Source organism: Equus quagga, chromosome 4 (genome assembly GCF_021613505.1).
Source record: "Equus quagga isolate Etosha38 chromosome 4, UCLA_HA_Equagga_1.0, whole genome shotgun sequence".
NCBI classification, from domain to species: Eukaryota; Metazoa; Chordata; class Mammalia; order Perissodactyla; family Equidae; genus Equus; species Equus quagga.
The window spans coordinates 32,686,263-32,709,895 of record NC_060270.1 but is presented as its reverse complement, the minus strand read 5'-3'; the positions used below and the strand labels follow the sequence as shown (position 1 = coordinate 32,709,895).

General features: G+C 39.9%; 1 protein-coding gene across 6 annotated transcripts in view; it reads left to right on the top strand.

Annotated features, from left to right (window-relative positions):
• The window catches only part of TP63 (tumor protein p63), a 93,882-nt gene extending 70,603 nt beyond the window's left edge, over window positions 1–23,279 (top strand). For 3 of the 6 annotated variants that reach the window (XM_046658613.1, XM_046658612.1, XM_046658616.1), the window contains exons 7-13: window positions 978–1,060; window positions 3,376–3,512; window positions 13,817–13,837; window positions 14,919–15,076; window positions 17,324–17,468; window positions 18,789–18,882; window positions 21,821–23,279. In XM_046658613.1, the coding sequence (XP_046514569.1) occupies window positions 978–1,060; window positions 3,376–3,512; window positions 13,817–13,837; window positions 14,919–15,076; window positions 17,324–17,468; window positions 18,789–18,882; window positions 21,821–22,117 (935 nt within the window). In that variant the 3' untranslated portion in view covers window positions 22,118–23,279. The remainder of the gene's footprint in view (window positions 1–977; window positions 1,061–3,375; window positions 3,513–13,816; window positions 13,838–14,918; window positions 15,077–17,323; window positions 17,469–18,788; window positions 18,883–21,820) is intronic. The other 3 variants (XM_046658615.1, XM_046658614.1, XM_046658617.1) reach the window with 2 other exon arrangements.
• The last annotated feature ends 354 nt before the right edge of the window (window positions 23,280–23,633 follow it).

The window sequence follows — 23,633 nt, the reverse complement described above, 5'->3', positions numbered from 1 at the left end:
TTTGATCCCCACTGTAATTTTGGTCTTGGGTCTGTCTGGTAGCGTAGTTCCTATATTCTTCCCTGAGCACCTCAGTCACCTACAAACGAATGACTTTCAGTAAGAACAGATTATCTGGGCCTGGCCTAGTGGTGTAGCGGTTAAGTTCCCATGCTCTGCTGCCGCAGCGTGGGGTTCACCAGTTCAGATCCCGGGCACAGACCTACGTACCACTTGTCAAGCCATGCTGTGGCAGGCCTCCCACGTATAAAGTAGAGGAAGATGGACACAGATGTTAGCTCAGGGCCAATCTTCCTCAGCAAAAAGAGGAGGATTGGTAGTGGATGTTAGGTCAGAGCTAATCTTCCCCCCACTGGCAAAAAAAAAAAAAAAAAAAACCAAAACAGATCATCTGAAATTTGATAAAAGGATCATCTCTATACCCTGGATCCTGGGTGTGGTTTCTAATTTGGGAAATCTTAGGGATTTATGAGCTTAATTCACTCATTTACCAAGAGAAAACTGAGGTCCTGGAAAGTGAAACTGCTTGTCAGAAGTTGTGTGATGTGTGTACTAACGTGGGAGGGGTGAACGCACAAGGCTGAAGGGATTGGCAAGACAGCCTCTTCAACGTGCATTTACCTCCTTGGAAGATAAATGACCTGAAAAATAAAACACAGACCAATTTATCTTCCTTTCCTTAACAGCTGCTCACAGACACACGCCAGTGTGACCTAGGGATTCCTGCAGTACTCCTTAGGCCAAAGGCCATTTCCCACCATCTCGAATTTCTTCCTTTCACTTGTCCTGCCTCGCCTTCCCCCCACCTTATTATTGTTAGGTTTACGCTTAATGTAAAAGCAATCATCACCAATTAAAGGGATGATTAGAACTGGAAACTAATCTCACGGGTTTTGCTGGTGCTATTGTCTGTTTAATAAATGTATTATTGCCTCAGAAATGTTCCCAGGATGAAACTTGCATGTTTCCTCCACCAGCTTTTCGTCAGAACACACATGGCATCCAGATGACGTCCATCAAGAAACGAAGATCTCCAGATGATGAACTGTTATACTTACCAGTGAGTCTCTCTTGGGCCTTCAGGACTGCTGCATTTCCACCTTCTCTGAGCGAGCTTTTACTCTGTGGTCGTCTTCTGATGGTCTGTGACAATGAGATCGGGGTGATGGTGGCTAGTGAGATAAGACAGAATGTATTGTTTGCAAAATCAGGAAATTATCCCTTCCCTTCACAGTTTTGGAATATATTAGTAGTGTGTGCTCCTCAACTTATTACTCACCCAGTCAAAGCTACCCTCCTAATAGAATTTTTCTTAGTCAAATATTTAAAATGAATCTGTCCTTCATGTTCAAGAAGAAGTTTATCCTCGACAGCATGGCCATAGCAATTTAGCACTAAAATTTTGTCAGAAAGAGTTCACAACGTGGATCATACAACAATGATAGAGAATGAACCGTGATTTCTTTCAGGGAGTGCTATAAAGAAAGCCCAGCAGGGCAGAATCCTCAATTATATGCGAATGGCCATAAGACTCGGCCCAATTGTTGTGTAAGAGCGATGTTCACTCCTAGAAGGAAGAGTAATCGTCTCAAGGTCACTAAGGTGCCCTTTTTTAGACTAGGATTGCAGTTTGTTGAATTCTTATTACCTTAGGGCTTTGCCATCTACAGTGGCAGCAAAGTTTTGGTAATCAGGATGGCCCTTGATGCCACCTAAACTGACATGCAGCACAGACAAGCAAGGCCAAGGGATTTGACCGGGAGCTGCCACCTTGCGATTGAAGCTGAAACACCTCAACAGGTTTGGGTGTGCCATACTTGCTTCCCTCCCTTATTTGGGCATTGTCCATCAGGGGAATAAGCTGCTTACTGTAAGAACCAGCAGACGGTGAGTGAACTAAGATTCTCAGTGTCTTCTTTCCCAGGCTACATATGGAAACTGACTAGTGAACTTTAAGTTAAACATTTTCCTGATATACTAAATATTCCAAAAAACCTAAAATGTTTTCAGCTGCTGAGATAGGAACCACTTGAAAAGCTGTTTTTTTATGAAATTTCAGTTTGTACTAATGAAGCAGGTACCCTGTAATCATTTACGTCTTTTTAGTGAAGAGTTGACCAAGGAGTTTAGCTGAAGTGTGTGAAGAAAGAAAAACTCTTTTATTTTAACAAAATTTGGTTATTTGTTGAATGGCAAATATGCCAGACCCTGAGCATTTAGAGATCAGTGTGATATAATTTTTACCTTCAAAGAGCTTGCCTCCTAGTGAGGAGGAAAACGGTTACAAGGTAATGAAATAAATGCTTCAGCAGAGCTGGGCCTGAGACTGGGGGAGCATGTAGGAAGGATGGAAAACTCGGCCTGAAAGAGGGAGGTCAGGATTCTCAGAGAAGGTGATCTGAGATCTGGGATGAGTAGTAGTTAACCCAACAAAAGGTAGAGAAAATCCTTCCAATATCTGAATTCTGACCAACTCTGCCTCTCATACTCAGGGAGGGACAAGGGTGAGGCAGGTGAAGTGTGTCCAGGGGGCAGAATTTCAATAGGCACTCACTCTCAGGGCCCTGCAAACGCGCTGCGTGTCCACTGGCCTCACCCTAGTCCTGGCCCTGCTCATACTTTTTAGTGTGAGAGTGTCTTAAAGAGAGAAGTACACTTTACTCAGCTGAAAACTTTTGTCCTTCCAGAGACAGTTAGAGTTAATGCTCGTTATTTGCCCTAGCTATGTTTTATCACGCCATTGTGAACACTGTACTAGCAAATACGAAATCATTTCTCCTAGAGGAAATACAGGATTCGGTTCCTATGAGCTTTTGGTTACAGCGTTTCAGCAATTGATCAATACAAAACCTTGGTTTATGAGTGTTTCTCTTGAAAGACACCTTATTTAGTATATACTGTTGATTCATTAACACTGTAACTCATGCCTGAGTGAAGCTTATCGAATGCATATTTTCTCCATAAGACACATCGTGGTCTTCTTGCACTTAGGAACACTAGACAGCACTTCCCCACTACACTTGGGAGCCATTTTACACAGCCAACTCATCAAGCAAATATCACAAAAATGTGAAAAATGTGGCACTAAATAGACTACTAAAAGGAGACTTGTTTGTAACATAAGAGCTGAAACTAGAAGGCAGAACATCTCATTCCACCTCAGCTGGGAACATGCATGGATGACTCAAATTTTCCATCGCTCTGCACATGTCTGCGAATGACCACAAGGTGCTGCGGGTATTGATTTTCAGGTTTCAAATAAACATTAGCAAGTAGACAAATGAGTGAATCCACAAAACGTGAGGATTGACTGTACTTCTGATAGCTCTGCAGTTCTTCATTATTCCTTCTCTTTCCTTCTGCTCTCTTCCACAGGTGAGGGGCCGTGAGACTTATGAAATGCTGTTGAAGATCAAAGAGTCGCTGGAACTCATGCAGTACCTTCCTCAGCACACGATTGAAACCTACAGGCAGCAGCAGCAGCAGCAGCACCAGCACTTACTTCAGAAACAGTGAGTGTGTCAATGTGTCATTTTAGGAGGCGCAAGAGTGCCTATTTGTTCGGATCAGCAATAGCGTGATTGGTGGGTGATGTAGAAGGTGAGGTTATGAGACAGCAGAATGTAAGAGGGTCAGATGAGCTAGTGTGGGGCTCCTTTTTCAGTTTCAGCAAACTTCTATGTTTCTTATCACCTTCACTTTAAGAAATTTTGCCTATCTTCTGAAATTGAATACAAACCGTATCAGGTAAATTATTAAGAGACTCACACTAACAGTTAGCTCTGCCGTTTATACCCCTGATCCATACACATCTATCAATAATAGAAAATTGAGTACACACTCTATTCTAATAATATTGTATATATTTGAAAACGTGTAATCTTCCCTCACCACAATGAATTGTCTTGTACATCTTCTGGGATACATACAGTCATCTTTTGGGAAATCAGTTACAGACTAGGGATAGCATGCAGCTTTTACTATAAAGTGACTTCTTTGAGTGCTGTGCTAAGAAGGATTGAGACCTAGTGCGTGCTTACTGGGAAAATGTCTGGATGCAGAAGGGCAAAGTGGCATCATATTGCCATGTTTTAGCATCTCTGCTCTGGGTTGTCTTCCAGAAATGCAGTACATTTTTACACAAATTGGGCCAGATTTTGCAACCATTTTAGAAGATACATACAACCTATTTATATGTTTCTACCTTGACACTTGGGTCTTTGATGATGTTAATTGTTTTATGACAAACCAGAACAGAATAGCTCTTGTGAAAGGCAGGGAAGTGGGTGAATCAGATCTCTGTTTATATTTACCCTTCTGTGGTTAAGATTTATCTCTTGTTAGCTTAATTAAGATATTGTGTCTACTGGAAGCGTTGCCAGAGTCTCTGTAGATAGATGTAAAATGTATATATTTTGGCCTATTTGAATAATTCAAACATTTGACTTTACTCTTAAGGCAAAAAGAAACGAAGCCAAAACCATCTTGCCTAAGGCAAAGATTGTCTTTTACAAGAGAAATGTGAATGAACAATAAATAATGGTTCTTTTCTGATATATTGTTAGCTACTATAGAGAGAGAGCTGTGGAAATTGTAATAAGAGGGCTCATTATTCTTTTTTTAATCAACATGAATGCAGTTGAGGAGGCGGGGCTGCATCTCTGATAGTCAGGAAACATCCTTGAGTACCTATGGGCTACGGGCTGTGGGGTGGGCAGCAGAGGGATAGAAATGAAGTGACTCTTTTTAAAGGGTTTTAGACTAGTTAAGCATTTAAGACTCTTTTTTGCCTGAAAGAGATCTCACCATATACTTTTAGCATGAAATTTTGCAAATCGTAATTATAAGGTTTTATGTGTAAGGCTGAGTGGAAAGTTTAATCAGGAAGTTCCTTGAGGACACCAAGTATTCCAAAGTAGAATTAGAACTCAAGGTGCAGACAAATTCCCATTGCCAGTCCTATAGATCTTTTAGATAACAGATAGAACTATGTTAATATATTCAAATGCAAAGCTGATTTAGCTCTTATAAAATCATACAACAGGGATCAAAGAAACAGACCTGTAACATCATTTACAGACCCAGAGCACATATGCCTTCCCCAAGATATGCATGTCATGATATTTAAGAAACTCTCAAGTTGCCTTCAGTTCACTCTGGAAATGTTTGGCTCAGCCAAAATGACCTCAGAAGAATTATACAGTAACTCATGCTGAACTAGTTGCTCTGTGATAGTTTCCTGTCTTTTTTCCAGTTAACAAGAAAAGTTATGTCATATCAAATTGATATTTATTAAATGTTGTGGTTTAGAATATCTGACTATCTAGCACAGGGATTGGCAACTTTTTTTTCTATAAAGCACCGATGGTAAATATCTTAGGCCTTCTGGCCCATATGGTCTCTTGCAGAAATTCAGTTCTGCCTTTGTAGCACAGAAACAACCACAGACAATATGTAAATAAATAAGAGTGGCTGTTACAATAAAGCTTTATTTTATGGACACTGAAATTTAAATTTCATCTGATTTTCCTGTCTTAAACTATTCTTCCTCTTTTGAATTTTTCCCACTTTTTAAAAATGGAAAACCATTCTTAGCTTTTGGGCCAGATTTGGGTCATTCACTGTAGTTTGCCAATCCTTGTTCTAGATAAATGAGTGCCTCTTCCTTCGTTGCTTCTTGAGGCTCAGATATTTTGATGGGAGTATTTGGAAGCTAATATGTATATTCTAAGGTAGAAAGATAGTAAAAGGTTTCAGGAAATCTTTTACGGTGACATTTCAGTGTCTAACAAAATGACAGCCTTGAACAGAGATCTCTTTTGTCTGAGAAAGTTAGACATGCCCATTCAGACACAAAATATGGTTAATCATGCAACCCCGTCATCAGCTTAGACTGGACTTGATTCATGTAGCAAACTTTTACTGATCTGCTATGTGAAAACGTAAAGGATAGAGATGAGAAAGATGGGGTTCCTGCCTTCCCATTGTTTACAATTTCATGGTGAATTCCCAACTAGAACACCTTTTGAATCTTAAGAAAGCTCTGGAAATTTATTCTCAGCATCATTTAAGTTAATAGGACAATTTTAAACAGCTTCTCTAGATCATGCAATAAAGGGAATAGTTTTGTGTCATAGTTTTAGAAACTTTACATGCTAAGAGGACCCACCTCCGTCTGTTGGGGGTGTATACTATTTGTGTTTGTTTACTTGGAGTACATGAAAATACACAGCCCTTTGTTCCCACATGATGAGTTTTCCAGTGCTTAGAACTTATCCAGTCTGCCTGGCTGGCATTTGTCTCAAGGGAAATTATTTTATTTATAATTTGTATTTCATAAAACAATCTATTTCATCAAAGAAGAAAATGTGTCTGAAAATTGTGTTATATTAAAAAGCCCAAAAGGTTTTAGAGATCTATTTTCACTGTTTTGTACGTGTGGCCGTAGATAAATAGAGAAGAATTAGTAGCTTCCTAGTTCTCTGTGGTGTCCGTTTAAAAGCATCGCTGCATGTGTTTGAGTTGTTATCTCACGGTGGATAAGAGCTAACTTCAGCTGTGGTAACTTGTGCATGGAAATCTAACAGACTGCAAAAGGAAATCTTTGCAAATATAGACATTTGGTCTAATTATGCCTTTGTTACATTATGTATACGTGGGTCTCCAATGATAGATATATGTAAATTCTCCAGTTGCTGTATTCTTCAGTTGAGATTTTTCAGCTCTTTTATTTTCACGTAAATCTCCAAAAAGAGCATGAATGAGTAGACAGAGAAAAATGGAAATCTAATTCCCTGGCAATCATTTGAAAAGAGTAAATCAGCTTGGAAAATGCCTATAATAGCCTGTGATTTCCTTTCCAAAAACATAGTACCAATTTTATGCTGGTAAGGAATCAATTTTGTACTTTTCTTTATAGTAGAGGAAAAATAAGTGGGAAGGGAATACACTTTCTACAAGGTGGCAATGCAATATTTTTAGTTTACTCTATTAGTTTCCCGCTGTGTGTTTTCTCTCTGCTTGCTTTTTCCTTTGTGCATGGTTTTCCTCTTTCAAAAATTCCTTCGCAATTACCTTCATGATCATAGGCTTTATGAAGGGTAAATTTTACACTGAGTTTTTATGAATCAAATTGTTATAGATATAAGTAGGCTTTATACCATTTATGAAGAAATTTGATTTTAGTTGGTTTGCTCACACTGGTATAAACATAGAGGGTTATGTTTATAAAGCCAGAATCTAGCAGGAAGATAAATTGGACCCATTCTTAACTCTAGACTCCTCGCCTTCATATTTTCAAGAGATGTTAACTCTTAAGACAGCTTTAAAGAAGCCCTTGAGACCTACTTAGCAATCTTTTGACTTATATACTGTAGACCAATGCTATTTCTTTTTCACTTTTTTCTGTAGTTTATCCTCCTTCTTGGCTTCCATCCTGACCTCAGACCAACATCACTTTATTAAAATTTTACCTACCCTAATTCTTGCTTTCATCTGGAAAATTATTTTTGAGTTTCTACAGGATGAATTCATTTTAATTTTAATACAAATATGTGACATCCTTAGTGTCTCCTTCTTCTTTATGATCACTTGTTGATTGTGGCTTGTTAGTAACACAGGTCAGAGGATACTGGAGCAGAGCGGGATCCTCAGGACCATAGTTCTAACCCCTTCATTCTATGATTGGAAAACTGAGGCCTAATAAACTACACCTGTCATTTCATAGCCAGTTCATAATAAAGCTAAGACTAGACTCAGATTTGGAAGACAGAGCTCTTTGCAATGTTCTGGTCAGCTTCATTAATCACAAAAATTCTAAGAGTAAAGCAAGCATGTATTCCCTCTTTCCTGACTCTGTATCTGTCAGTTGATATTTATCCTTGTGGTTTCAGTGTAAAGTCTTATTTCCTTAAGCTCATTTGTCTATGATTTTCTTCATGAACATTGATAGCTTTTGCTCATATTTATGTATCTAAGGGAGAAGCAAGCAATATTTTCAGGATTTTCAATGTAGAAGAGCGCGAAGGACACAAATCTCCCTCTATCTCACTGAAAGGTGTGATAAACCACGTTTCTAAGTTTGATTTAGAAATCGTCCACATTTCCAGAATATTTGTTTGAAATGGCCAGTTTCATAGATTAAAAACAGGTAAATTTTGGCAGATTCACATGGTTCAGGCTTACAGGTCATGGAACTGCACAAGCTTTTACAGTCTGCACAGTGATACTTTTTGAACTTTGCAGCTATGCTATGAGGTTGTCAGGGGAGAGATTTATTAGCTCCAAATTGGTAATGAGGAAAAAACTCAGATGCATTAAACTAAGGTAGATTAAATCACTTTTCAAAGTTCTCACACCTCATTGCAGAACTGATCTCAGTTCTAGGTCTCAAAGTTTGAACTCCCTTGGTCCATATGCTCATATCATAACTAAAACATGACTTCTGCATGTTGTCTCATTCAGTCCTTGCTCCGAGAGACGTCCTAAAATGTAACATCCAAACAAGAAGTCAAAGCTATACTTCTTTAGTTGGCAGTAAATTGCTTCCCTACTAATTTGATTTCTGGCATATTCTTTATGATGGTACCAATTCTTGCTGAGATGGTTCACTGAATCCCAGCACTAACCAACTGAAAATGACTTTGTTTCTTTGCAAGGAGTAACCAAATGTGATTCAAAAGCCATCTGGGAAACAATTTCCAGACAGTTCGTGGGGTTGCACAACCTTTAGCAAAATAAACTGATCTGTTCTTGGCATCGTTATAACATAATTGATTTCTGAATTATGCAAAAGTTGCTTTCATGAGTTTGATATGTGCATCTATAGGCAAATTTGTGACTGAAGGGATTAAGATATTTATCCATCTCCATCTGGGCACATTCAAAATGCTCGTTAATAGTTCTTTACAATGCATGATGACACAGCCCCCAGACTGATAAGACCATATTTCTTCATACTTCATAGTTAGGCGAGACAGGAGCAGTAATGAGGTATCATAATTGGGTGGATGACATTTACAAAATATTAAAGTTAATTCTTGTCTCTGCATTCCTTTTTTCAATGAATCGAGTCCGATATGCCAAGCTCTGTGCTGAGTTCCTTGACCTTCCTTGTCTCACTTGTCCTTAACTGAATCACTCATGGAGCTTCTTAAATGTATGCTTGGGCCCCAGCCTAGTCTCAGAAACTAAGTGGGAAAATACATTTTTTTAAGTTCTACAGGTGATTCTGATAGTTCTGGTTGACTACCACGCCTTATATCATTTCTTCTTCCTAAAAAGCTTGAGAAGTCACCTCTGAATAATTTTAAAGGAGGATAAAGAAGAAGGAGCAAAAATAGCCTTAAGGGCATGCCATTCTGTCTATACTATGATCATGAAGGTAGGAGGATGTGTTTCTGTATTCAATTGATTTGAATATATGAAGTCCTAAGCCTTCATCTTTTCTTTTCTCTGGTTCCCCTCTGCAGTCTCCTTTCAGCCTGCTTCAGGAATGAACTTGCGGAGCCCCGGAGAGAAACTCCGAAACAATCTGACGTCTTCTTTAGACATTCCAACCTCCCAAACCGATCAGTGTACCCATAGAGCCCTGTCTCTGTATTTTGAGCGTGTGTATTTGTTGTGTTTCCCTGTGTGTGTGTGTGTGTGTGTGTGTGTATCCAGCCCTTGTATGCAGGACTTGAAGACAGTTTGGCTCAGAGACCCAACTGCTCAAAGGCACACAGCCACTAGTGAGAAAATCTTTTGAAGGGACTCAAAACTTTACAAGAAAGGACATTTTCTGCAGATTGTGTGTCTTAGATCTAGTGTTGGTCAGTCAGGAACCCCTGTGTTTGTGAGCTTTTGTGTTGTTTCTTGGGAGGGAGGGGCTCAGGCTGGGAAGAGGGGCATTAAGATGTTTTTTGGAACCCTTTTCTGTTACCTTCTGTTGTGTCTGAAAACTCATGAAGAAGCTATTGAGCAGGTCTCAAACTTAAGATGTCTTTTTAAGAAAAGGAGAAAAAGTTGTTATTGTCTGTGCATAAGTAAATTGTAAGTGACTGAGGGACTCAGTCAGGCCCTTTTAATGCTGGTCATGCAAGAATATTGCAAATAGTAACAAACGAAGGTGTCAAGTGTACTGCTGGGCAGAGAGGTGATGATTACTGTAAACAGCCAATGTGGGGGATGTTCTTTTCTTCTTTTTGAAAACTTGCATTATTAGTATCCTCCCCTCCTGTGTAGGTAGAAAGTTCATTAATGCTGTATCAGATCCTACCACTGCCGCCGTATGTCAGCATCTGATAAGATAGTCGTCCTTGCTGGTGGAAAACCCGACCTGTCCCCAAAACTGTTGTTTAGATGCCAAGGCGGGCAAACCTATTTTGTCATTTTGATGGGAGGGTAAAACCACCCTAGTGATACTGTTCCAGGCAGTTATATATCATTCTTCAAAGCCCAAAATGGAGTTCAAAGTCCTCTCACCAAATTGATGATTAATTTGTTTGATTGGAGCTCCTACCCCTCAAACCCCGCATAAAACTAGCCATATTGCAGACACTGCTCAAACTCTTTCCCCCCGGAGATTTAGGTTTTGAGTGCTGTCCAAGCAGACACGTGTTAAAATCACCACTCCTGACCTAAAAATTAAAAATAGAGTAGATGACTTTCTTGTTTGGCTCAAAGAATTTAGAGAATCTATTTCCTTCTGTTTTAAAAACATATTTTAAAAGAATAGTATAAAGACTTTAAAAATCCCTGCCTTCCTCTATCTCCCCACACCAGATCACCAGCTCTTTATTCTGTGTCACCACAACAATGATTTCTTGTTATTGAGGCTGTTGCTTTACGGATGTGTGATTTTAATTTTCAATAAACTTTTGCATCTTGGTTTATCTTGCTGTTTTTCTTTTCTGTCTCTTTTGCTTTTTTTTATTCCTTAACTACTAGAATATTTTCATTTAAGTGTTTGAACTATCGTGTGTACGTGTAGAGAATAAGAAAAACAGAGCAATCATTTGGTTCTGTCTGCACTTCTGTTAGTGTTTGGTGTGTTTATTTAAAATACTCTGTATCAAAGTCATCAATGCTAAAAATAAATTACAATGCCTACACTGACTTGAAAACATATTTTAGCTTTGGGAATGTTTCGTTTCATCGTGAGGAGATGGGCGCTGTAACGTCACACCTCTGAACAAGTCTCAACTTACACCTGGACTTGCCAAATTTACTAAAAGTAATTTAAATAAATTGAAATTTATGAAATAATTTGCCTTCTGTGACATAGACACTAGCAAATATTCACCCAGAAATCTATAGCGGAACCTATTGTCCAATGCTTTTTTTAGAGAATTACAGTATGTTCTGATCTTTGAGTAATTAATTTTAAAAGCTTTAAAAACAGTTGCTCTAAATAAAAATAATTTAGCAGCTTAGAAAAAATACTTAGGGAAAATGTCTTTATGTCTAAGATAAATGTATATTAGCAAAATCAGATAATCTTGTTACATTTGCAGTGTTTTCAATTAACATAATAACTTTGATTCACAAGTCCCCTTGAAGGGTTAATGAGTATGTTTAGTTTTTTTAAACATTTGCTTTTTCTTTCAGAAGTTTTTTTCTTTAACATTATTTTTATGTAAGTTTTTGATGTGTTTATGGCGACTTTTATTTGAATGCACATATTTGAACTGATGGACAGTATTTTATAATTATGGTTAATCTAGCTAGAGAATACATGCTGCCCTCTGTCTTTAGAAGCTGGATGGCCCAGCTGGAGAGAAAACTTACAGGCAGGGCAGTACCGGGCAAAATGGAGAGGAAGAACAATTTCTTTTCTGATGTTCCATGTTTTCCCTTTTTTTGACCTTCCTCATACCAGGGAGTTTTTGCTCTACCCCCGGTCTCCCTTTTCCCTCTCAGATTCTGCACCTCAGAAATGGTTTGGAGAAATAAATTTACCCTGAGGTATCTCAAATTCTACTTAAGAGTGTTGCTTTTTAATTGACAATGGAAATTTACGACCAAAGAGGGAATCCTGTGGTGGAATTCCAGGCATTCCTAGCAAGGGAGAGATGACTTTGAATTTGTGTCTTCTCAAGAATTTTGACTCTCTTACCACATGAAGAGTCACTAGACTTGGAGTCAGGAAATTGATTTCTAATCCTGGATGACCAAAGATCACTTATAGCTCTGAAATAGTGAATTTTATTCGTAGCAATGTATACAGAAGCCTAAGCTGTTAAAGTACTGGGACTTGACTTCACCAGGATTTCTCTTCAAAACTAGAAATGGTTAAGCTGACTTATATTGAAAAATAATAAATGGCCTATAAAATGGTCAAAAATAAAGACCACAAAGGCAAAGGGAGGAACGCGTTGTAACACGATTTGGAAGAAGGCATTTGCTGTAACTGAGGGTCTAGAGAAAGTGCAAAGCTTTTAAATGTATTTTTATTTTCCTAGTGGTGGACATTAATGTTTTAAGCTTCCATTAGCTCTTGCTGTACCTTTGATTGATTTAGGGGAATGGGAGAAATAGATAGAGGTCTCTTTAGGTTACAGAGGACCAACCTGCCTCTGGAGTCTGGACGATCTGGCATCTTAGGTACTTTGGGGTTGGCAAAGATAGTTAGAAGAAGAAGCACCTAGCAAAACATCTCTTGGCTACCTTGCCCTGTGCTTTCTTACACTTTGATATGGACTTATAGATGTTCCTAAACACATCCAAATGTGCTGACTCTTATGCTAAGTTTCTACACAGGGATGGAGTAGATTTGGAAGTGCTTGGTGATGGCTGGAGGGGCTCCCTTTACTGAACCCCTTATTTCCTGCTCTATCTCACTCTCCCACATTTCTTTTCCACTCCGTCCATTTCTTGATTCTGTAACCTATTGCTCATGACTATCTTATTTCTGGGACGGTACCAGAGAATGAAAGAAAAAAAACTCTTGGACTAGGAGCCATGAGACCTCTTGACACATCATTTAACAATGTGTGACTTGGGCACATTTTTTCTTAGAGCCTTATATTTACCCATCTCTATAATAGGCATAATGATTTCTGCCTATCCCTGTCCTGCCACACCATAACATCCTTCACAGGGATGTGAGAATCATTCAGAAAATGGATAAAGGAGAGCTTGGTAACCTGAATTATCTTAGAGTTGGAGGGTTTGTTATATAAACACTTGTTTATATAATATGCATCTATAATTGTGAGTTCTCGAGAAGGGCTAAAGAGAAAAATCAATGGCCCCTCCCTTAAAGGCAGTGATTATAAATTGCAGCTGAACTGATAATTTTACATCACTCATTTATTGTACAATATGTACAATTGCTCAATACTCATTTATGCAAATACGTATCACAGCATATTGTTTGAATTCCTCTAGCTATGGCTCTTCAGTGATATGAAATGGAGCCTTCTCTGTTTTGTGGGATTATGGAGAATGCAGAGTGGCAGCTTCAAAGACCAAGCGTACTACTATAACGCTCAAATGCTAAAGTCACTTTTTATCGTTTTTTCAAACATTACCATACCAAGTTTGTTTGGAACCTGGGTTCATTTATACAGCCTTAAAAATTTGTATTTTATATATACATATATATATAAAACAAACTTTTTTTCTGTCTCCTCTGATATAAATATGGCTGTAGCAGGAAGGAGACAAACAGGAACAAAATAATACATTTTGTTTGAGGAGTGTAAAAGGGGAGCTTTTCCCACCATAGGTTAGAAATATGTTCAAAGTTCATTCTTCGTTCTATGGTCACAGTAATTACTCACTGTAAGTACCAAATAGTCTCTAAAGTTCTCCCTCATCTTATCTTTTTCAGTTCCCACCATAGCCCTACAAGGTACGTTGGAATTATTATCCCTGTATATCCACTACTCTATGAGCTGCTCAAAGATGGGACCATTTCTTATTACTTTTCCTACCTCTAACATCTAATTCATGCAGTAAGTGTATATGTATGTAGTTTATATAGTTTTGTTGTGAGAAAACAAAGGCAGGATGTTTAGTGGCTTACACTGGGACTTATAGTATAGCTGGAGGAAGGCTGCAACTTTGATTATCTAACTCTGTATCCTGCCCCGAGTGTAGTAAACATGACTAGTTCTATATTCAAAGAAAACGTCAGGAACGGTAGTCAAGTAGGAAATATTGTATGTAATATAATGCGTAGTATGACAAACCAATTCTAGTAAATTTCCAAATTAAAGTTATGCTGAATGGAAAACATTTGTTGGTTTCTTTTTCTTTCCCAGGAGACTTATGGAAAGACAACAGAACAGTTGTTTGGGCTCCAGAGTTCTCCTGCATAGAGAGGGTGTTGACATTCCAATGAGTTCTCTCATGGCCCATGAACATTTAAGCTGAGAAAGTGTGTTTCCATGTTGGGGCCTCTGCATGACAGCAGGGTGTGCTGCCAAATGCTCAGTTTGATTGGCTTTACAGTTATTTTCTGCATATCCCAAATGGCCTAGGAAGCTACAGATGAAATACCCGAGCTGCAGTTTGAGCTTGGCATCTCTATGTCTTTCATAAGCCTTCAGGTCTTCACTCAGTTATTTTCCCTCATTGATTTTCAAACTTGTTTGAGTTGAAGGGCAAGAGAAGGGAAAAGGATAGAGACAACAGAGGAAAAAGGATGCAATTACTTTCCCTCTCATAAAGGAGATGCTCTAGGAAGATACTCAACTTTGTACTCTACACATTCAGGAAAGATATGATTTGATATTAGCCTTGTGATCCCTCCCTAGGCAGGAAAAGTTCTCAAGTGGAAACACAAATAGCTTCTTGTCACAGATCATGGAGGAATATTTTTGCAAGTGTGCAGTTCAAGGCCATATTTTAATCTGAGACCTGTTGGAAATGACCAGTTCCCACTCTTCAGTGTCCCATGCTCACCATCATTCCCATGTTTGTGTTCCTAGGACCTCGATGCAGTCTCAGTCTTCATATGGTAACAGCTCCCCACCTCTGAACAAAATGAACAGCATGAACAAGCTGCCTTCCGTGAGCCAGCTTATCAACCCTCAGCAGCGCAACGCCCTCACTCCCACCACCATTCCTGATGGCATGGGAGCCAACAGTAAGAGCATCTCCCTTTAGCTACATCTAAAGGACCAAGAGGGCTAGTGTAGGGGAAGACTCTGCTCTGGGATGGGGGAAAAGATGCTTTTAAGCTAAGTGAGAGGAACAGTGGGATAGATCAGAACACAGTTGAGGTGGCTTGGGTTTCTCACAGTGAACTCTTTCTCGCTTTTGAGGTGTATGTTCATTACAAAACACATTGGTAGAGATGGAGAAGGCTGTTCCTTTTAGCAGGGCTAAGGATCTCGATGAAAAGAACAGTCCACTTCCTGACAACCTGGATGGGGACCCACTTCCTACATCCTTTGAGATAGTCAAAAGGAAATGTATCCAACATGTAGGAAGTAGCATGGTGTGGTGGACTTAAAATCTAGAGAAATAGATTACAATCTGGACTCTATTGCAATATTAGCTATATAACTATAGGCAGTCACCTCTCTGCTCTAATGCTCAGTTTTCCGATCACAAAATTATCACTCTGAACATTTAACTTTTATGATTCTATGTCCCTACAGTCTTGACCTTCTTAACCTATCTACTCGATCTCATACACCGTCATTAGAAAATCAACATAGAGAAAGGAGTTTCCCTTTTACTGATTCACACACAGATTTCTCATAGCAACTAAGTACAAATAAATATACTTAGGAACAATGTGAGCATTGGGCCTCCAAATGGATGATGGTTTGGTATGTAGCTTTGCTGTAAATATAATTATCTTGTCCAGTAGCCCTAAATCCAGCAAAGTGGATACCTAAACTTGAAAGAAAAGATGGTAAAAATGTAGAAGGATCTATAATATCCTCAGGGATGCAGAAGACTGAGTACTGCATGTGGGTCCTATAATCCCCCTCATAAAACAGTACTTCAATCTTGTCCTTTGAAATCCCTCATTATTTTGATCAAGCCTTTAAACTAGCATTTCAGTGTTGCCCTGAAGAGACTGGGTTTTCTTAAACAAGTTAAGGGAGGCTAGGATGCTGATGGTCTATGGTCTGATGACGCATGTTCCTATTTTAATGAGATAGAGGCCTATGTAGTATGGCTGCCTGGTGTGGCAATAAAGACTTCAGAGCCAGACTGCTCTCTCACGAGTGATAAATGCGTCAGAAAGCTCAAAACCTGACTCCCAGACAGGTCTGCTATTTAGACAGCAAAAGGAATTGGATCCATTTATTTTTTACTTTATTTTTTTTCTTGTGGCATCGTAGAGTCCTCTGCTTTTTGCTTGGGATGACAAAATAGTGGTAATGGTGATGATCCTTCATATTTGCATATCTTACAGTTTGCCTACTTTTTCCTATTATTTACTTATTTGTATTTCTTATTTACTTTACAATCATCCTTTGATGTCATCAGTAAAGTCGGTGGGGAAACCAACGAGACAGCATCGGCCTGTGCTCTTTAGCTGGCTAGTTAGTGGCAGAGGCGTTTCCTCTTTGGCACACTACTGCTCACTAAAGTAGAAGCAAATCACATTCATCTTTTTGTAGATATGTTATTTTGCTCTTTAGTTGACCTGAAGGGAAAATTTACTTCATAAATCTTGTTGGTATTAAGCTTTTCTTCTCCAAAAGTAAATATTTACAGTTTATGGTTTAGTAAAAAACCAGTGTTGGTGGTATTCCCAAATACAATCCTGAAATGGATCACAAGAAATAACTGGAATCTTTAATTACATTCTTCCTTATTAGGCTTATGGTTCCCTACAGATATTGCAAGAAATCCTCCTATTCCCAAACAAATACTCTAAAAGTCACTCTCTCATTCACAGATTTATTCATTTGTTCACTTAACCTAAGTTTACTGAGCACCTGCTCTGTGCCAGGCACTCTGCTAGGGTCTATGGGGATCTAGACATGTACGGCTTCTTATCTCTACGCTCGTGGAGATTAGTCTAGTGAGAGAGACAGAAATACAACCCATAAAGGCAAATCCAAGAGAAATATATTAACATCAGGAGCAATGAGCAATTGGACAGAGCATTAGAAGCACAGAAAGGAGTGCGAAGAGATTGTCCTAAGAGAATGTACAGAGGTCAAGAAGTCTGTAATTAGTTTGGAGTTTGGTGACTATTCTGTTTGATGAGATGTAGGGTTCTTGAAGGGGGTAGTGAGAGATAAGACTGAAAAGGAAAGCTGGTAGATTATGCCCTTGGTAACATTAAACTGGGCAAGCTGGACCCTTGGGATGCTGGTATGTGATGATGGAAGTAACCCTCTCTGTTCCTCCCGCTTCTGTTCAGTTCCTATGATGGGCACCCACATGCCAATGGCTGGAGACATGAATGGACTCAGCCCTACCCAAGCCCTCCCTCCCCCACTCTCCATGCCATCCACCTCCCACTGCACCCCCCCACCTCCGTACCCCACAGATTGCAGCCTTGTCAGGTGAGTCGACAGCATGTGCCCCTGGGGGCCTGTCTTAAGCATTTCTGGGTGGTGGAGGGTGGACACTGTCAAAGTTGACAGCACAGTTGAAAAGAAAGAAAGCAACTCTGTGGTTGAAGTTCAGCCACTATTATCTCTGATCAATGGAGTGGTCAGCATTGTTTAATCAAGTAAAAGCACTATAGTCAGCATGGGAAAAAGTGAAAATGTGAGTTTATGGGCATATAATTTCTCATGCCTATTTCCCCCATCTTCACTTACTCCTCTCCTGCTTCCTCACAGTTTTTATACAGTCAGTTGTGGCCTTCAAATTGGTGCTCAGGGCTGGGGTTCCCCAAGGGGCAGTAAACTTGCTATCTTGCTCCCTTTCCTGCTCTCTAGGCCTCATAGCTCTCAGGCACCGTGGGATCATTATTTTGGAGTTGGATGTCCATAAAATGTTTTAATGCTAGCAAAAATGACAGAGACTTTCAAGAACCTGATGGCTTCTGGTGCTTTGCCGTATGGGCAATGGGTCACCCTAGGAAGGAATTTCAGATAGCCAGAAGAAAGAAACAGATGAAGCCTGAAAGATCTGTTTCTCACAGAGGCAAGAGTAGGTGCCCAAATCTCATGCCTAGTGCACATCATCTGCCCTGCTTCATGTGCAGAGTGTTCTTTCATTTGGCTGTTGGAATAATGTGCGTTGATCTCCCTGTGATTGATGCAGCAGTACTAGTAGTGGCAGTAGAGAGATGGCAGCCTGCATGGCTTGTCCTACCCAGCATCTGGCTCTGTGACAGTGGTTGGCATCATTAGTCTGAGACCAAAACCAAAGAAGAGAGGTTCTGTATTCTGAGGAGGACATAAATCAAAAAGCATTAATGACTTCATACTATAGTGGCCTATAATCTTTTCTTAGCTACATGAACCGTTCTCAGAAACCCCCAAAACAAAACAATTAAAGCAGAGATGCTCTTTTGAAGTGAAGAGCCAGGAGGCAAGAGGGCTGGGAACCTGACCCCTGGACTCCTTTCTTTCACCCCCTGCAATGGCTCCTAACGCACTCATACAGAACCCCCAGAATCCCGCAGATCATCGTTTGAAATAGCTGCTCTGCAGGAATCCTTCCAGTTCATGTTAATTTCTATAGACCTAACGTTCAAGTCACTGATCATCTCCAAAACTCAAATCCAAGGCCCACGTATATTTCATTTGCCCATAGTCTGTTCTGTAGGGCATCCCAGGGCAAAATGTTGGGTTTCCCTTTATCTCGCCAATGCAGTTGGGGTGAACTTTCTTTTTCTGTTTCCTCTTTCCTCTTCCCTCTTCCCTCTGCAGCTTCTTAGCGAGGTTGGGCTGTTCATCATGTCTGGACTATTTCACGACCCAGGGGCTGACCACCATCTATCAGATTGAGCATTACTCCATGGATGTAAGTAACTGTTAGACTTTTCTCTTGACTTTTATTTCTTCATTTTCTCCCTCTGGCAACATCCTCCTTGTAACTCACTCCCCCCTAGTTTTAAAAATTGTTTTTGTCATACCCCCAATCCTCAATGTTGATGCAACCCACAACCATATTAGAAAGATTCCCAGGCCTCAACCTATACATGTGAGAAGCTAGCATCGATCTTCCCCAGCTTGTCTGATCAGTCAAAAATTGTCTCTTGCATCCATACTATATGCAGCATGGGAAAGAGGAAACTAATTCCCACCTTCAAGAAATTTATAATCTCTAAAGAATTCAGAGAACTTTTAGGATATTCTCATTATTTAGTCTAAGACCCCAGAGAGGATAGCAGGAGGAAGGTGATATTATTCTCACTTAAAAACATGGAGAGATGACAATATAGTCATTTGCCATGGTGAATTGATGACAGAACCAGAAATAGGACCCTGAGATGTAAGTTTCTAGTCTTTAACCCATTAATTGGCCTTTTCTGCATCTCCTCAAAGAATGGATCTTAAGGGGGATTAAGCTGTTCCTCTCAATTCGAACCATATATTCATCCATTTTCAATTCTATCAGAATAGGGCTCACACATTCCTGATCTTTGGGAGAGATCAGTGGTCATGGGTTCAAGCTCCAACCATGCTTTTTAGTGGCAAAGAGAACTTGGGGTTTTCACTTAGCCTTCCTGGGTCTCAGTTAATCAAATTGGGTTTAAAAATTGTTCCCTTCTGGCTTTGATATTCTTTGGTTTGTCTTTTGGATCAAGCTCGATGGGAGGGGACTTTTTCTTGCTTCCTGCACCACTTCTTGCACTGCTCACATGGGAGCTCGTATTGTTCTGGTTTACGACAATCTGATTTTCTTCTTGGCTACCTTCATGCTGCTCTCTTTGGGGTTTATTATCCTCTCTTCCAGCTTCTAGAGGGCCCCTTGGACTGGTGGAAGAAGATACTCTGTGCCTCTGCTGCTGCTTCTGTAGTTGGGACCTCTTTTTTTCCCCTTCCTTGAGCACCGATGCAAGAGATACCCCTGCAGCCTGAGAATGCCCCAGCCCTGTGGTGACAACTATATGCTGTGCTGCCCCTATGCCCACCCCTCTCCACCCCATAAATTACCCATGGCTGCTGCTCCCTAATGGAATAAATTTTTAGTGAAAACTATAGAGAAAGCTTTAGGAGTAAGTTCTAATGGGTTTCGGGTAACTTTACAATGATGTCCATCCCCTGAAGAGAACAGAGTGGCCCTGTATTTGAGAGCCCTACATGATGGAATAGGGAATTTGTCCCTTCTCTGTATTTTTGAAGTTATATTTTCCTTTTGTTCATTTGTCCCCACAGCAGAGTGTGTCAGGATGCTCCCTTGGGTACTAGGATCTTCAGATACTCTCCACAAGTTCATCTCTGCTGGTGTTGGCTGAGTCTTGTGCCAGTCTCTGGGCCACAGCTTTCCCACCTGTCAGTCATCAGTTAAAATCTGTCCACAGTCATGCAGATTAGTGGAGCCTAGTTTATAAACAGTTTTGGGTTTATTGAAAGTTTCAGAAGTATAAAGAGCTATGCTCACTTATCTGTTTGTGGATTACCTTGATTATGATGTATCTTTCTGCTGGAATAGGAAATTGGAGTACCCATACTACAAATTTCTGAATTGGGAAATATTGGGAAGCTACATAATTTCTGCATCCTCACCTCAGTTTCTTCCTGCTCACTACTGGAAAGACACACCTCTTTTTCAGCTTGTTTCTCAACACCAGTCTGAGTTATTTGGCATCCCTTCCTGGAAAAGGAACGTGGTTAAATTGGGGAGTTTTCATAAGTTTCTCCTGTAAGATGCAAGGATGAGTTAACAGTAACATAACATAGTAGTAATACAAATGGTTAAGATTTATATAGTGTGCTTTATAATTTGCAAAATACTTTCATATCCACATTTGCATATGAGTCTATAATATGTGGTGACCCAAAAAAGGAATTGCATCCCATTTTACCAATGAAGAAACTGAGGCCAGTAGAGAATAATTGACTTGATGAAGGTCTAGAGCCAGTAAGTGACAGAATAAGACTCTCTGTCAAGATCTTCTGACTCTGCCCGCCATGCTGCTCCATAAAAACATGAGCCATCACTTAAACAAGCCAATGAAGGGCTAACGCGGATAAATGTAAGAGATGCCCCCACAGTGAGTTAAGATCGACCATATTTGTAATGCCTTCTACCCTCATCCATGGAACATGGACACACACTCTGCATTTTGATACCCTGATTTATCCACAGGCCAAGAGACCTTTGGGGCATTAGGCCAGTTTTAGGCTCAGTGGCTGTGCTAAGTCCCTAAGTCATTCTCTTAGTTGTATAACTTTAGACTTGTCAACCTCTCTGTCCTTCAGCTTTTCTATCTATAAAATGACTGTGATCATATCTACTATTAATCTGCACATTAAAGGAGATCATGAATATAAAATAATTAGTTCAGTAGCTGGCACATGGAAAGTGTTCAGTACTTGTTAGTAATCTTTTCTTATCTCCTCACTCAAGCAGTGGTGACGTTCCATTATTACATTTCTTCTGGTGACTAGAGCCCAGTAGATTTAAGATTCAGAGTACATTTACCTTATGTTTTTGTTTTGGGATTTTGCCCTCTGATCTGACTACTATCCTTGTTTTACCAATGAAGAAACTCAGACCAGTAGAGAATAGGTGAAATGTCATCCACAAGCGGAGACGGCACCTCAAGGCTGTACCTTTGTTCTTAGTTACACACAGTGCCGAGGGTTGTTGGAGAGCTAATTTTATTTTCCAAATTAGGAATTAAATTCAGGTCGATTAAATGAGAACACTGAGAAATGACAAAATGATATGGACTAAATGTCAGTTTGCCTCTTTGTCCTAATTCTCCATGACTCCCTTCCCTATTGTACAGGATTTGGCAAGTCTAAAAATTCCTGAGCAATTCCGACATGCCATCTGGAAGGGCATCCTGGACCACCGGCAGCTCCATGACTTCTCCTCCCCTCCTCACCTCCTGCGGACCCCAAGCGGTGCCTCCACAGTCAGTGTGGGCTCCAGTGAGACCCGGGGCGAGCGTGTTATTGATGCTGTGCGCTTCACCCTCCGCCAGACCATCTCCTTCCCACCCCGCGATGAGTGGAATGATTTCAACTTCGATATGGATGCTCGACGCAACAAGCAACAGCGCATCAAAGAGGAAGGGGAGTGAGCCCTACTGCATGAGCTCTTCCCATCCTCTTCCCTCCTGCCCACCCCCCTTCAAGGCATTGTTGCTTGACCTTCAGAGCATTAACCCTTGCTCCTCTCCTTCCTCTTCTCAGTCTTGTTTCTTAAGGAAAGGAGAAGTAAGAGGCTACCTCTTACCTAATGTCCGACCTGATGTCTGATTCTGATTCTGGCTTTAAGCCTTCAAATCTATTGCTTGCAGGACTGAAGTTGTCATGGCTACGTAGAAGTGAGCAAAAAAGCAGTGGGTGTCTCCTTAAGCTGCAGAGAGCTCTCATTGACTTTTATAAAGCATTTTCACCCTTATAGTCTAAGACTATATATATAAATATATAAATACACAGTATATATTTTTGGGTGGGGGGCATTGAGTATTGTTTAAAATGTAATTTAAAGGAAAAGAAATTGAATTGCACTTATCGACTTATTTTTTTAATTTACTTGTTTGAATGGCTTATCTATACCCCTTCTCTCAAGGAGTACCACGTATGGTAATAAGTTTCTAGAGCTTGAAGGTACATATAAGTGACAATGATGTATAGGTCCCTTCAGTTCTTTTGATGCTAACCACATGCCACATCAAACCTTTGGGTAGATCCAGTTGTATTTACCATTGCTTATTATGTGGGTGAGACTGTAGGCATATGTACACAATTCTCTATGTTAGTGTATTTCATTTTACTGACATCCCTACTAGTGATGGTGGTTCACTTTGGGGTTATTTAGACCAATTCCAAGAAAAAGTTCATGTTCACACTATCACACACTAGAGAAAGGAAATATCCTCTTTTGCTTCTGGTTGGGAATGAGGAATGCAGGCCATGGCTAAAATTCTTAAAAGATTCATGGCAACCAGTGCAAAAACACCTGGTATCATGAATCTGGGTATAGCAGCAACTCCCTCGATCTTATACTAGATGCCTTATCTCTTAGTACTTATTAGGAAAACATTTGCTGCCATCACAGAAGCCTTAAAACTAAATTTCACTACTAGATTGACTAACTCAATTATACATTTGCTATCCTCGTTAGAATTAAGGTTGATTTGTTTGGGATGAATGCCATCAATCTAGTTTTTTCTTTTTATTTTGAGAGGAATATTGGCCCTGGGTTAACATCTGTTGGCAATCTTCCTTTTTTTTGCTTGAGGAAGATGGTGCCTTAACTAATATCCATGCCAATCCTCCTCTACTTTGTATATGGGACACCACCACAGCATATATGGCTTCATGAGCGGTGTGTCAGTCCGCACCCAGGATCCAAACCTGTGAACCCTGGGCTGCTGAAGCAGAGTGCGTGAATTTAACCATTACGCCACCCAGCCGGCCCCTGATCTGGTTCTTACAGTGAAATTGTAATGTCTATTAAGAATATTCAGGAAAAACAGGAATCTTACAGAAATATTGAGTCTCCACTGAGCAGTAAAAGATCTCAGTGAGCCATGAATTGAAATTTTTGGAAGACCATTTGAAACATGAATAACATTATGTGGGAAATGT